The 15,925-nt window shown below is 34.3% G+C and overlaps 1 protein-coding gene across 2 annotated transcripts in view; it reads left to right on the top strand.

Annotated features, from left to right (window-relative positions):
• The first annotated feature begins 1,130 nt into the window (after positions 1–1,130).
• LOC100255781 (sister chromatid cohesion protein PDS5 homolog B) overlaps positions 1,131–15,925 on the top strand; it is a 77,045-nt gene continuing 62,250 nt past the window's right edge. For both annotated transcript variants that reach the window (XM_010665916.3, XM_010665917.3), the window contains exons 1-3: positions 1,131–1,330; positions 3,894–4,091; positions 4,233–4,414. In XM_010665916.3, coding sequence (XP_010664218.1) covers positions 1,235–1,330; positions 3,894–4,091; positions 4,233–4,414 — 476 coding nt within the window. In that variant the 5' untranslated portion in view covers positions 1,131–1,234. The remainder of the gene's footprint in view (positions 1,331–3,893; positions 4,092–4,232; positions 4,415–15,925) is intronic.

The raw sequence follows: 15,925 nt of genomic DNA, 5'->3' as shown, positions 1-15,925 counted from the left end.
TTATTTAAAAACAAACACCTTTATAATATTTTTATTTTAGTTTCCTAAAAGTTTAGGAAATATTGTGAAAAAAAAAAAAATCATATTTAAACATGATTAATATATATATTATAGAATTTTAAGATGGAATATTGTCAAACAAATTATATTTAATCGTAATTACTAATTCAAAAAGTAATAAGGTTGTTTATTAAATAATAAATAATAAAATTAATAATATATAATTATTTTTATTATGATTAATATACAATATTTATTTATTCGTATATACCGTTATAGTAAAATATTTTATAATCGAAAAATTCTTATAATAAATTTTATTCGTTATTATATTAAATAATTATTAATATTATATAATAAATACAATTTTATTTTTAACTTATTAATATTATAATATATTTTTTTCAAATTCTTACTTTATAATGTTTATAGAGAAAAAAAATCTAAATTCCTAAATAATAATAGTAATAATAAAATATCTAAAAATATAATAAATATTTATATAGAGGAGTTTGGTTGTCAATTGATTAAGAGGGTCTCCAAGTCAACGGGCCGGGTCGCGGGCTTTTTTAAATAAGCCAAAATGACTTTTAAATAAAGGAAGGAAGAGGGGGGGATTCGAACCCCTCCCCTCAAGCTTAAATTTCAAGGCTCTAACCAACTGAGCTACATTTCTTTTGTGCTTATTAAATGAATTAGTTATATATATATAAAAATATAGTATATTATTTTTTAAAAAAAAATTAAAGGCGGGCCTACGGGCCGGGCCGGGCTTGGGCCGGGCTTTAGCCCGTCGGGCCGGGCCGGGCCTAAAGCGGGCCGCGGGCTTTTTGGAGACCCCTAATTGATTTGGATGACATGAGAAGTAAATTAATATTTTTTGGAATAATTGAAAAGTATATATATTTTATTATTTTTAAATAGATGAAGATAATATTAATTTAAAATATTTAAGTTGTTTTTTTTTTTATATATATTTTTATATTATTAAATTAAATCTCACTTTAAAAAAAGAAAAAAGAAAAAAACATATTAAGGAAGTTAAAATGTAATTCGAAGAGAGACACATTTTTTCCTTTCTGTAGTAGCGTATAAAGTCAAGTGACGTCAAAACTGGGATCCAACGTTCTAAATTTTGCGCGTGAAAGACAAGCGCTCCAAAGGCGGGAGCTTCCACTCTCAAAGCCCCCTTTTTATTCTGTCCTGTGTGACCCTCACCCACCTAGGTTTTCAGATGGCCGACGACGCGGCGAAACTGGTCGCCGAGATCGGCGGTCGACTCCATCAGCAATCTCGTCCGACCAAGGATTTTCTCATAAAGTCTCTTCGAGTATGTTCTTCGTTCTTCCACTCACAGTCACTGCTTTCTTGAATGTTTCCTTTTCTGGATATTTGTTTGGATCGGTTTTCTGGGAAACACTTTTACCATTCTTAAAGCATTTGTTTGTTTTATTTTTGTTTTTGCAATCGAAGGCAAGAGAGTGCTTCCAAAGTGCTGGTGAACTGTTTTGGAGAGATTTTTATGGTAGTTTGAACATGGGTTGTAGTTCTTGGAATTCTGTTGATTGCTTGGTGTTTGATCAAAGAAAATATGAGGGAAGCCTAGTGAAGAAAGATTGCTAGAAGTCTTTGTGGTATCTATTTATTATCGATTGGTTGGGCTAACCCTTTATTCGGCGTTTGATCAAAGAAAACAAGAGGGAAGTCCAGGGAAGAAAAATCTGTACAAGTCTTTGTGATATTTTAGTGGGTACAAGTCCCTGTGATATTTTAGTATTTATTTCTTAAAGGATTATTGATTTATTATTATTATTATTATTTAAGGAGATCTCAATTCAACATAGCCGTATGGCTGCATTAATCTTAGTTGAGCGAAGGTTCCATTTCATCAGGTTCCATCTTAGTTGGGCAAAGGTTTCAGTTCACCAGATTCGAAATGCTGAGAGTAATTCCAAACTCTAAAGTGTATTATCGGCTTAGACTCCAAAGTAGTAAAGAAATTAAAACAAATGGGATGAAGTTTCATTTTTTTTTCAAATTTGTTTAATTTATTCAAGAATATCTCAATTCAACATAGCCATATGGCTGCATTAGTCTTATCTGTGCGAAGGTTTCATTTCATCGGGTTCTGTCTTAGTTGAGCAAGGGTTTCATTTCATTGGGTTATGTCTTAGTTGAGCAAGGGTTTCATTTCATCAGGTTCCAAATGCTGAAAGTTATTTGATACTCTGAAGTGTATTCTTGGTTTAGACTCCAAAATAGGAAATAAAAACAAATAGGAAGGAGTTACAATTTTTTTTTTTGTGTATTTTATATTATTCATTCTCTATTTTTTTGATAGGCAATAAAAAATAAATTAATAGCACCTAACAAAATAGGCAACAAAGTGCATAGGTTGTATACAAAGCATGCCAAGAGGCAAATAAAAAAAGCAAGTGGCTTAGAAAAACAAAAGCCCATTCATGAAGTCCCCAACCAATTAATAAAATCTATTATAGCTGGGGAGATCCCATCTATATACATCCTAACCCATAATAGAAGATTGTCAAGAAAATAGGACTTAAGGGTTTGATTAGACATTTTTATGCTTTCAAATGCTCTCCAATTCCTCTCCTTCCATAAAGACTGAAAAACATAACGCTCTACATCTTCATTTGCTTATTTTCTACAAAAGAACCATGCCATCCCAAGATGGATTTTTTACCGGACTTGACATCACTCCAGTAATCTCAAATAAGGAAAACACCAAATTGCATGATATGTTAGTTCCAAAAAATGCAAAAGGATGTGATCTACTAACTCTTCATCTTCCTTACGAATAAAACATCAATTCAATAGAGACCATCCCCTCCTTTGTAGCCTATCCAATGTCAAAACCTTTTCCCAATACGCTTCTCATTCAAAAAACCTTACTTTGGTTGAAGCCATCACATTCCAATAACCCTCATTGGGAACTTTTCCACTCTTTCCTTGCAAGGACATTGTATACATACTTGATCGAAAATTTACCTTTCTGTACATCCATCTAATCCATCTTGTCTTCCTCATCCATACTCCTAATCTTGCCTTAATGCCTCACAAAAGAGGGCTTTGATCCTTTTCATTTCCCATCCCTTTAGTTCCTTGAGAAGCAAGTTCATCCTCACCCTGTTGACCCCACACATCAGCCATCCTAACATCTTTTGTCACAACTATGGATTGCAAAGAGAGGACGTACCCTCTTAGAGATGAATCACCATTTCATTTGTCCTTTCAAAACTTCACCCTTCCACTGTTGCTCATATTGAATGAGGTTCTACTATCATTCATTCTTCATATACAAAGGAATAAAAATGGGGAAGGACTAGAGAAAAATTTATGGAGCTTAAATTTATTTTGTATTTTCTTCCATTTCTTACTTTCTTTCACTTTTTACCTTTGTACGTATCCTTCACACTTTCAATGATTTAAATAGAACCTTAATTTATCTTTTTCCAAGACTTTCTCAGCAACTAAGTGAAGCCTAATTATTATTATCATTATTTTTGATAACCAAGGAACCTTCCATGGCCAAACCCTTAGGACTCTCCATGGGGACTCAAACCTCGGGGTGCTGATTGCCCCACAACAAATTGACTCGGCGATGTTAATAATGGACCAATGGATTGGTAAATAATTGTGTTGCCTCAATGTTAAACACAGCAGTCATATTTCTTAAATATGAGTGTCGTGTTGAAAAAAGTATCCTTCCCCAATTTAGCTAGGATAATGCTTTGTTGGTGATTGACAATGGTAAATAATATTACGGATTGAGTCCCTTTATCATAAAGTGTAATTAGTCTGTTTGATATTTTAAAACGTTGGAGTTTGTTGGACGAACATTATTACATTACTTGCTATTTCATTTTTTGCAGCAAGCTGCAAGTGCTTTGTTGGAATTAGAGCAGAAGTCTTCATTAGAACCCGCCATAAAGCCTCTGAGTGGATCATTTGTTAAGCATGGTTTGCTTCATAATAAAGATAAAGACGTTAAACTTCTAGTGGCAATCTGTTGCAGTGAAATCATTCGAGTCATGGCACCAGAACCACCTTTTGATGATAAAGAATTGCGGGTAACAAGCTCATTAAAATTCATAAAGAAATTTTTTTTCCCAACGGGGCCCCTAAGACTCTCTCTGACCTGTTTCAAATTCTTCTTGTTTAATCATAAACATAATTCATACAAATTCTTTGTTCTTTGGATTTTGGTACAGGAAATTTTTGAACTTTTTGTTAGCATGTTTGCTGAGCTAGCTAATACCACAAGCCCATATTTCTCGAGGAGGGTTAAAATTCTAGAGACTTTTGCTAAATACAACTTTTGCATGCTAATGCTGGACATCAACTGTGATATTTTAGTGCTTGAAATGTTCAATACTTTCTTCTCTGTTGCAAGGTAAAGTTCCTCATTTTCTCTTTACATTTAGCTCTCGAATTTCCTTATTTTCCACTCAAATAAAAGATTTAGATATTACTGTATGTTTGATAGTGTGCTTGTTATTTCAATTATTTGAATTGTCAGGAAAAAAAGGTTGTTTGATATGCTTCCAAATGCTATTCCTTTTCTTGTTTAGGACACCATGCTGATATGCCTTTTGTGGCAAACTAGTTGTTTTTGAACTTGTTCTCAAGTTTCTTTGATAGCATGAAACTTCTAGTAGACTTTTATTGCCTATCATTGATCTTGTTTCCTTTTGAAATAGTATCACTTGCTGAGCATCAAAATGACAATTAGGAAGCACCTTTCTTTCTTTTGAAAGCAAAAAATCGAGCAACTGAAAAGCATTAAAACTTCTAAATGAGATAATATTTTTTGGATAGATAAAAATAATAATATATTAAAAAGGGCTGCCAAAAAAGCAACCCATGGTATACAAAACATATATAGCTACCACCAACCAACACCACAATAAGCCAAAGTTACAAAATAAAAGGAACAAAACCAACCCACCCTCACCAAAAGGCCCAACCAATCTAGAAAGCTAAAAAGAGTTAGAGGAACATCATCTATACACCCCTTTGTTTCCGACCAAAGACAACAAACAAAAGAATTTTTTAGATTTTGGATTGAGAGCTTTTCCCCATCAAAGGCAATTCTATTTCTTGCCTTCCAAACTATCCAAAACAAGCATAATGGTCCCACTTTTCACACCTTCTTGAGCTTCTTGTCCACAAACGAACCTTGCCACCCTAATAAAGTTTCTTTAACCGGTGATGGTAGCACCTAAGACACCCTAAAAAGGGCAAAAAACAACTCCCACAAGACTCTTGTCTTTACACAATGGACAAGGAGATGGTCTATAGATTCTTCCTCGATATGACACAAAAACATTTATTTGCCAAAGACCACCCCTTTTTGTGGACTTGATCCAATGTTAAGGCTTTTCCTTGAGTCGCCTCCTAAGCAAAGAAACTGACTCTAGGATGCATCCACGACTTCCATATGTTGCTCCAAGGAAAAGAGATTGATGTTCCCAACTCCAAAGCCATATAGAGTGACTTCATAGTAAACTTTCTATTCTTAGTCTTTGTCCAAAGCACCCTATCTTCCTTGTTGTTGTGCTCCCTCATCCCATCCAAGCATGAGATAATGTGTCAGTTGTGGCCTAGACATGTTAAAATTGATATATTTGGGATTCCATGTTGTTTCAAATCTTTACCCTACTTCTTGCCCATTTGAAAGGGAAAACAAAAGGCAAAAAAGCAAAGAAAAAAGGAATCTTCTCCTATACAGCTTCCCGAACAAAAAAAAACAAGTATTTATTCTCTTAAAAGAGCATTTGATCCCTAGACCTCCATTGTAGGAAAATATAAGACTTGGGTAGTTAAGGAAATGTAATAAAACTTTTGGAAATGCTTCTTCTCTATGATCCCTCCAAATTGATCTATTGGTCCTTTCTTCTAGAGTTTCACCTTATAAACAATTCATCTTCTCTAGTTCCCATTCTTGAAAAGGCCTTGAAGAGCAAGGCATCTAATGAATTTGGCACCCCCTTTCATTGTTCACATTTTTTATTGATAACTGCACGAAGTACATAAGAAGTATACAAGTACACTTCTAAGCAAAAAACAAGAAGATCCTCCTCTTATTGGCAACCTAACCAATTGATAAAATCAAACATAGACAAAGACTCAACTCTAGACCCCCTTTGGTCCATTCTTAAAAGTTACACAAAAAGGAGAACTTTAGCTCCTGATTAGATAGCTTAACATTATCAAAAGCCCATCTATTTCTCTCTTTCCAAATAGTCCAAAACAAACAAAGAGGAGCGACATTCTACTCAATGAAATGATTGTGCTAACTTTGAAACATTTCTTTGATTGAGGCATGCAACAGCCAAACCACTCCAAACAAGTAGAAGACCAATTGCCATAACACACTTGCCTTAGAGCAATGAAGAAGGATGCGGTTACAAGATTCCTCCTTGCCTTTGCATAGAAAACATTTGTGCACCAATGTCTAACCTCTTTTCTTCAAGTTATCCGTAGTTATAATCCCTTTCCAAGTGTCATCCCAAACGAAAAAGCTCACTTTTGTTTGAGCCCAAGAATTCCAAATAAGTGTTGTTGGGGAAGATTCTAAACCCCTTTGAACCATCCCATAATAGAAAGAGTTAACTGAAACTTGCCTCCTTTCATGGCCTTCGATATTGCCCTATCATCTACCTTCCTACAAATTGATTTATCCTGCAAACACAAAAGGAGAGCTTCAATACAATCCAATTTGCAGCCTTGGAAATTCCTTAAGAAACAAGGGTTCCAAGCACATATTCAAAAGCGCATTTCAGTGCCTTTGTGCTTTACCCTTCGTGTAAAGCTCCCAAGCATGTTGTACATGGCTTGCATGTGTTGAGAATATTAAAATCACTTTTGTAATATTACACAAATTTAGGACATGCAAACAATAGAAAAAATGTATGGGAAATATTGAGACATTTTATATACTATACCCTTGTTTGGGAGGATGTTTAACTTTTTAGTAGTAAAAGAAGTAATTAGAACGTGTGATTGAATTTTATGTTTGGGAATTATATTTTAAAACGCTTTCATTAAGGATAGGATTATTATGACATTTGAAAAAATTTTAGTTAAATAAAAATCTGTGTTATAACAAATCCTTGTTTAAAATCCTCCTAGTTTCATGACTTTTTGCAAACTCAACCTTAGGCCACCTTCACTTTTTTTGTGCTTTACCTTCCATGTCAAGCGCCTAAACATGTGTTATACATGGCTTGCACTTGTTGAAAAGGATTAAAATTACCTTTTTGATATTATACAAATTTAGGACATGGAAACAACAGAAAAATCTGCATAGCTCACCACTAATTCTCACCACTTTTACTTTTCTCTTTCCCTTTCCTAGTTCTCTAGACTTCCACCAGCTAACACAAATATAGAGATTTTAAAGTCAACTCTGTACTAAGAGTCTATCTCTTTAAGGATCCTATTTCTATCATAAAATGTCACAATAAGTTCTCTCTTACAAGAAACTTTTATTTAAAGGATTCCTAAATAAGATAGGAACTTAACCAAATTAGCATTGATGTAGTAGAATAAGAATGCAAGTCATCTCACAATGTATAATTTATTGCTTCATTCATGTAGTCTTTGCATCTTATTTTATAAAAATTTCTTTTTGTTGGTGTTTCCATAGCACATCAAAGCCATGCACTTCATCTATACTCATGCAAAATATGTAGTTTTTTGGTCTAAAGCCAAAGAAATTTCTCTAGAAATGCCAATTAGTAATGCTTTGTCAAACTTGTGCTTATATTTTTCCATGACACTGTTTTTTAATCAACTATACCATAGTGTTTGTATCCATGGCCTTGTATATATCGTGTATACTTTGGGTGCTTTTAATACAATTGCTCTTACCTATAAAAAAAAGTATTTGTATCCGTGTTTATGCCATCTAACTCCATCTTGTAAATAAGATGCACTAGAAGCATGTCTTATGACTACATTGCTAATGGTGAATCAATGATAGTGATTCCTAGCAAAGTTTGAAAAAACATATCTTCTTCTACTAGTGTTTTTTTGCGAATTCTATCATGGTTTTAATTTTTTGTCCTCCTGCCCCTTTTATTGTCAACTTGTTAAAATCAAAATTAATGTTGGTGGAAATAAAACTTTTATATGTTTCATTTGCTAATCAATTAATAGGATTTCTTCAATTGGTGTAGGGAAATTCTAGTGCTTGAATGGAATATATTGTCTCTTTTTTGGGTTGTGCCTTTTGGTGCCTATTTTACGCAACTTCTATACTTTAGTGCGCTTTTTATAAATTTCTTTTTATTTACCCATCCACAAAAAAAAAAAAAAAAAAAGGAAAAAAAAAGAAAGAAAAATGCTTGAATGGAATATAAGTTATTTTAGGCATTGATTGGATTACACATTGGATGGTAGACAATAAGGTTATAAGGCTGGAAATCCAACTAATTTTTCTGGAGCATTTGAAGTTTTATTTATTTATTTTGAACTTCTTTGATCATAAACAAAAGTGTGTGTATATATATATATTAAAAATATGAAATTGCAAGAGAAGGATGAGAAATCCTTCCTTAATACCAAAACTTGAACAAAAAAATGGAAAAGAAGTGTGTTGTAATGACATCAAATTGACTCGATATCAATGTTTTTAGAACCGGACCGGTCATTGAATTGAAAAAGTTACTGGTTCACGGTTCACTGGTCGAACCGGTGATCGAACTGATGACGTCATAAATATATATATTTTATATATTATTAAAATTAAAAAAAAATAATAAATAAAAATAATAAGTTCCATGTAAATTTTGATAATATCTACTTTGTTTGTTGAGTTTTTTTATTTTTTTATTTCTTTATCAAATTGTAAACAAAAATCACAATTTTAATTATAAAATTAAAGAATCAAGTCATTAACAATTTAATTTTAAAAATAATTCAAATCATCAACAATTTATAAAAACCCCACATTAATTTAGAGAATCAAGTCATCAATGATTAAAAAAAATCAAAGAATTAAAAATTTTGAAATTTGTTACAATTTTTTTTTTCAAAATGAGAAATTTACTATCAAATCAAATATTTATTTAAAATTTAAAAATTAGAATTTCATTTGAAAATCAACAAAAATTTCAATAAATTGAAATTTCAATGTGCAATAAATAAAAAAAAGAGAAAAAAATTATAAAAGTTAAATATTAAACATAACATTAAAATTATAATCAACAAAAAATTAAGACATTAAAATAAAACATAAAAATTACATTTTTTTTTTAATTTAAAAAATGGGAGTTTAAGATTTTAGTTTTTGCTTGTCGACAACAGAAAGGTGTGCCGCCGATGGGTGGAGCTGGTTCGGGGGGCTGGGGCAAAGAGTGGAGTTGGTTCGACGGGTGGAGTTTAAGATTAACTTTTCTCTATGCGTGGGGGGAAGGGGCTCGTAGGCGATAGGCAGTAGGTAGCTTGCCAGCCTGCTGCTGGAGTTGGGGCACCGCAGTACAGATTGCTGGTGCTGGCCGTTGGGAGTTTGGAACCTGCGTATTCGAAGATTCTCTTGCGAAAATCATCTGGAAAGAATTCACAACATTGCCCCAACCTTCTATGGGCAATTGACAAGATGGACTTATTGGCGGCATGCGAGCCGCCGACCTGCTGCTGGAACTGGGGCGTCACGGGGGTGGGTTTGTTTGGGGTCATCAAAATGTTTGATGTTGTAAAAAACAAAAAAAAAGGTTGAACCATCCCGTTCGGAGAGAATTGGCCGGTTCGTCGGTCGGACCGTCGGTTCACCTGGTCTAACGGGACTGGACCAAAACCATGACCGGTCGGTGGTTGGATCGGTCGGACCGGCTGGTCCGGTCCGGTTTTTAAAACTATGCTCGATATGTTGAGAAAAATGCCTGAATCTTAATATATTGAGAGAAATGCCCTTTCTTTGATCGGTAAAAGCAATTACATTATAAGTGCCTACCACAACATTGTTTAATTGCTTGGTTCACTATTTCAAAAATTTCGAAGGCTTTTCTATTTTTCTCTTTTCATAAGGTCCAATATAAGTACAAAGGAGTTGCTCTCCAAGCTTTTTTCCTTTTCTCCCCACAAAAGCTCCATGCTAGTTAAAAATGATATCATTGACTGAGGTATTGAACACTAAACAGAGCAAAAATTAGTTGTCATAGCTGGTTGCTTTAGAACAATGAAAAAAGATATGATTTGTTGATTCTTTCCCTCTTTTGCACAAATAACCCTTACTCTATAGTCTCTAACCCCTCCTTTTGAGCTGGTCCAAAGTCAAAATTCTTTATCATACAACTTCCCAAGTAAGAGAACTAACTTTCATCGGGACCCAAGGGTTCCACACAATACCTGATGGAAACGCCTTCAATCTACAATTTTTTAAGGAAGAGTAAAAGGATTTAATTCTTTTGTGTGGCTTTTTGTTAGAAGCGTTTGACCTCTCATCATTTTCTTGTATTTTTTCCTTTTCTAATATATTTTTTGTTTTCGATCAAAAAAAAAAAAAAAGGATTTAGTTGTAAAATTGCCTTCCTTTGAAACCCACAAAACCATGACATCCTTAACCTCTCTTCTAATCACTTGCCCTTACAACTTTTGGAAAAGGCCACCATCTCTCCCGACTCCTAGTCATTAATTTGTCTTGTAAACATTGGATTCCAACAACCACCTTCCCTTAATTGATCTCATAAATGGTCTACCTAGGCATCTTTAGTAGAGGCTAAAGAGAATAACTCTAGGAAAGCCTCTTCCAGGGAATCCTTACCATTCCACCCGTCCTTCCAAAGTCTTATCCTCCTATCATTTCCCACCCTAAATTCAACCCTTCTATCAAACTCTTCCCACCCATTCTCGATAGCCTTTTAAAGCTCCACACTATAACCTTCCTTTAAAAATCCAAAACACCAACCCCCCTCTTCCTCCTCATACTTCCCTATAACCTTTTTCTAGAGGAACTCATTCTCAGATGTAAATATCCAACACCATTTTCTAAGAAGGTTTAGAGTAGACAAATTTCTAATGCCCAAGCCCTCTTTTTTTTTTCATGTAGACAATAATTGACCAATTTACTAGATGAGGCCTACTTTGTAGCTTTCCTTCCTTGCAAAGGAAGTTCCTATGGATCTTCTCCAATTTTAAACTCACCTTTTGAGGGATAACAAATAAAGACATGTGATAGATTGGTAAGCTAGATAGAGTGCTCTTTACCAAAGTCAATTTCCTTCCTTTTGATAAGTAATGACACTTCCACATAACAAACTATTTATGAAATATTTCCTCCATTACATCCCAAACTTGCAATGATTTCAAGAAGCTCCCAATGGGAGGCCCAAATAGGAGGATGGGAGATAACCAACTTTACGCCTAATGCTTTAGCCAGATCCTCAGAAATCTTTACCATTGAGATCAACTTGCTTTTATCCAAATTGATTTTTAAGCTTGATATTGCCTCAAACCACATGAAAACCTTACTCAAAAACTCCAAATGCTCCTTACTAAATTGCATAGAATCAAGGTGTCATCGACAAATAAGAGATGCGACACTTCCACACCCGCACTTCTTCTCTCGCCGGCCAAGAATCCCTTTAGAAAGCCCTCTTTCTTAGCCCTTTTCAAAATACAGGAAAGTGCCTCCATTGCCACAATGAAAAGAAAAGGGGAAAGAGAGTCACTTTGTCTTGGGTTTATAGAACTTTGGAAGAAACCCATTGGGGATTCACCACTTCATCCATCTTACCTTCTTAGCACCAAAACTCATTTTTTCCATAATTGCTAATAAGAAACCCTAAGGCACATGATCATAAGCCTTTTCAATATCCATATTTCATATTACCCCATTCTTTGAGCCTTTTAGTTGAGTCATTGACTTCATTTGCCACAAGGATTGCGTCCAAAACTTGTCTACTCTCAACAAATGCATGTTGGGATTCTGGCACCACTTTTCCATCACTTTTTTTAGTTCGTTAGCCAAAACTTTAGTTTGGAGCTTATAAGGCCCCTCCATCAAATTGATAAAGTTGAAGGTGGTGTTTGTTTTTTTGACTAAATAGACAAAGCCAAAATATTTGACTTTTTCTATTCTGCTAAAATAATTTGTTGATATCAACCAACATATTTAAAGTGAACTTGTCATCAATAGGTTCAATTTAGTCATATTGGTTGATATCAATAGGTTACTTTTTAGCTGAATAGAAAAAGTCAAATATTTTGGCTTTGATTCAACAAAAAAAAAAAAAAAACACCATTGACTTGTTTCAAATCTTAATTCAACATCACTTTTCCATCACTATTTTCGATTTGTTAGCCAAAAATTTATCTAGGAGCTTATAAAGCCCCTCCACCAAATTGATAGGGCAGAAGTTTCAAATCAACACCCCTTTTTTAGGAATAAGCACAATAAAAGTCGTTTTTAAGCTTCTTTTGAAAAAAACCCAAATTGTGAAACTCTGCAAAGAAGCCCATTACTTCATTTGTAATGATTTCCCAACAAAATTATTAAAATGCCCTTGAAAAGCCGTAGTAGTAGTAGTGGCCCAAAAAGATGAACAAATATATGATTAGATCCTATATCATCTCTAAAGTCCTCCACTTTTCCTCAAATATCATCACGTTTCTCTCTTGTCATACTCTTCAAATCAGTGTAGGACCGGCTATTTGCCATTGAACTTTTCCTCTAATAGTGCTCCCCAAGTCCTTAAAAGAAATTGTCAACACATCACTGGTACTTCTGAGAGGAACCTGATCCACTCATTGTAGCATTTAAAGTTTTAGCTGTAGGCATGTGTAGAGAATGCGAGTTTAGTAGAACATGTTAGGAGCTTCTTTCCTACATCATGAGTTCTTCTCTGTTTAGGAGTGGGTGGGCTCAACTGGTTGCTGTGCCAGATTTTTTTCAATCAGTCCTAAAATCCATTGAACAAACATCTTGGGATGCTCTCTAATTTTAAGTTATGCATTATTGATTTTTTAAACTTTTTTTTTTGTTAAAAGTGGAGGAAATAAGACACTAGGTATGCCTAACAAAAAAAATGTACAAGCCAAGTGCACTTTGGTATCTTTTGCTCTTTTGCCTATCAAAAAAAGTAAGTGCCAATGGATGAGCAAAGACACCATCCTTAAAAGAGAACAGAAAAATCTGATAAAAAAGGGAGAGAAAAAGGACCATTTTTTTTTTGATAGGTAAAGAGAATTATAATAAACAGAAAGAGGAAACACCAAACTAGTGCCCTCTAGGTATACAGGGAGTATACAAAAGCAGCCCACAGACTCGAAATTAAGGAAGGGGAAAGAAACAACAACCCCTACCCTTACTTAGAGCCTTGCCACTCAAAAAAGCTAACAAGAGAAAAAGGGCTCAAAACTATAAACACCCTAACCCAAGATCAAAGATTACATGCAAAAAAATGTTTTAGCCTTTGGAGTGAAAGCACCTCATTCCCAAAAACCAACAAATTTCTTTCCTTCCAGACTGACCAAAATATACATAAGGGGGTCATTTGTCACACCTTTTTACGGTTTTTCCCCACAAACGCTCCATGCCATCCAAGGAGAGTTTCCTTAACTGAACCAGAGAGAACCCAATCTAGAGAGAAAAAGAACCATACAACCTAGCCTTATCCAATCCCTCATTGATGTCCCAAAAAGATAGGTCAAAATCGCAAAAATTATTAGTGCAATAAAAGAATATTTAAAAAGGACATCTCTCTGTGACAGATTTAATGAGAGGAAGGGCCATTCTCCATGCACTCTTATGCTTTTTACCCATTCCCTTGCTACATGCCAAACTAAGAGCACCTCTTTGACAAAGTTATGGAATATCTTTTAAAGACCAAGTGAAGCAAGAACAAGTTACTTGGCCATTATGAGCTTCGGCACAACAAATTAGGATACAATCCATTGATTCCTCCTTGACCTTGCATAAACTATATCTATCTGGTGAAAACCAGCTCCATTTCATGTTGATCAAGCATAAGGATCCCTCACACACAACTTCCCATGCAAAGAAGCATACCCTCAAAAGGGTGCTTCAAATCCAAATTTTTTTTCTGGGAACTTATTGAGGCATTAAAAAAGGAGGATATGAAGAATGAGGTTACAGAAGAGTGCCCATTCCTAAAACCTTCTGCACTGAAAATCCTTATCAATTCCCCATATAGATATTGCATGAATATGCTGATAAAACTGCTTAAGGTCTTCATCTCTATCTCATGAAATGTCCAATGAAAGTAATGAATCTGATGACCCTACCTTGACCATCACCTAAAGCTGCTTTTGTTGGAGGTGAGTTTGTAGATGGTAGGACAACAATCTTCTAGCCAGGTTTCTGATGCAGGATCATTGGATTTCCAACACCATAGAAGGTTTTTTTTTTTGTTGTATAATGAGATGAAAGATAAAAAGAACAGAAGAAAAGGAAAGAAAAGATGCCTTATGTTTATGATTAAACAAGAAGAAGAATAGCAATCACACTTAGGTGGAAAAAAAAAAGATCCTTGGCAATCATATGGAGGTTCTCAAGGAATCACACCTTCTAATTCTATTCTTTGATATTGAAAGACGACATAGGTTTATGTAGACTCATGGAAAAATTAGCTACTAAATTCTCAATTAAGTTTGTTCACTAATATTGAAAGACCAGATAGGTTTATATCAATGTTTTAAAAACCGGATCGGACCTGTCGGTCCAACCGTTTCAACCGTCGACCAGTTGCATTTCCGGTCCAGTTTGCTCTATTAAACCGTTTAAGTTATGAACTGGTATCGAACCTCCTAAACTAGCGGTCGAACCGGTGACCCGATGGAACCAGACGGTTCTAAATGAACCGAACAGTGGAAGGGTTCCATTGAGTTTAAATGTTTTGGGCTAAAGCTTGTGTTGGACCTTGTCTTATTATGACAAAGCCCACACCCACCCCCACAATTTTATGGGCTGAGTCTTGAGCCCAGGTTATGCCTTTGCCTTAAGTGAGGATGGCTTTTATAGGCATCCTTTGCATCATGTTTCCTCTTAGATTTCGATGTGGGATTCCTAACTAATTATCAATGAAAAAAATATAACAAGCCTCCACCAAGAGGGCTTGAACCTTGGACCTCAGGTTCCACTATCAGCCTAGGACACCACTCGGCTGCATGCATTTTGTTATCTAAAATGCCAAACAAAATAATATGTATTAGATTTTAACATTTTTTATAATATTAAATAAAAATAATATAATATTTTTAAAAATTATAGAATTAGTTTAAATTTTCATTTTTAATATATTCACATTTAAATATTATACATATTTCATTTAATAAAATTTAAAATGTTAATATGATTTAATTTGATAATATCAAAGATATGAAATAATATTATTGATTTTTAATTTTTTATAATTATTTTTAATTTTAATAATATATAAATTACATATTTATGACATCATCGATTCGACCGTGGTTTGACCATCGGTCCAACCAGTGAACCGTGGACCGGTAACTTTTCCGGTTCGATGACCGGTCTAGTTCTGAAAACATTGGTTTATAGAGACTTGTGAATTCTTGATAGTTTATTTCTCGCATGTTTCTAGAAGTTCTTTGGAGCCAATGATAATAATTTTGTACAGATTTTAATGGACAGCCACATGTGTTGGAGACATAACTTCAAATTCTACAAGGACTACATCTATTAAAGTGGCCATGTTGCATGATTCAAACTTGACTCAACCTTGAAAGAATTCTCAATTATCCAACTAGAAACACACAGTCATGTGAATGGAGAGCTATATCCTTGTAAACTGAATATCTAAGTGTTGAGCTTCCTCAGAATTCATAAGAATTAAAGTTATTGCTCAATCTTGTCGTTTGTAATTGTCATTAATCATTATTCAGCTAAATGTTTTAATTTTGAGCAAGTTTTTTTTCT

The sequence above is a fragment of the Vitis vinifera genome, chromosome 18, assembly GCF_030704535.1.
Source record: "Vitis vinifera cultivar Pinot Noir 40024 chromosome 18, ASM3070453v1".
NCBI lineage: Eukaryota > Viridiplantae > Streptophyta > Magnoliopsida > Vitales > Vitaceae > Vitis > Vitis vinifera.
The sequence above is the reverse complement of the archived record's forward strand: the minus strand, read 5'-3'. Positions and strand labels throughout refer to the sequence as shown.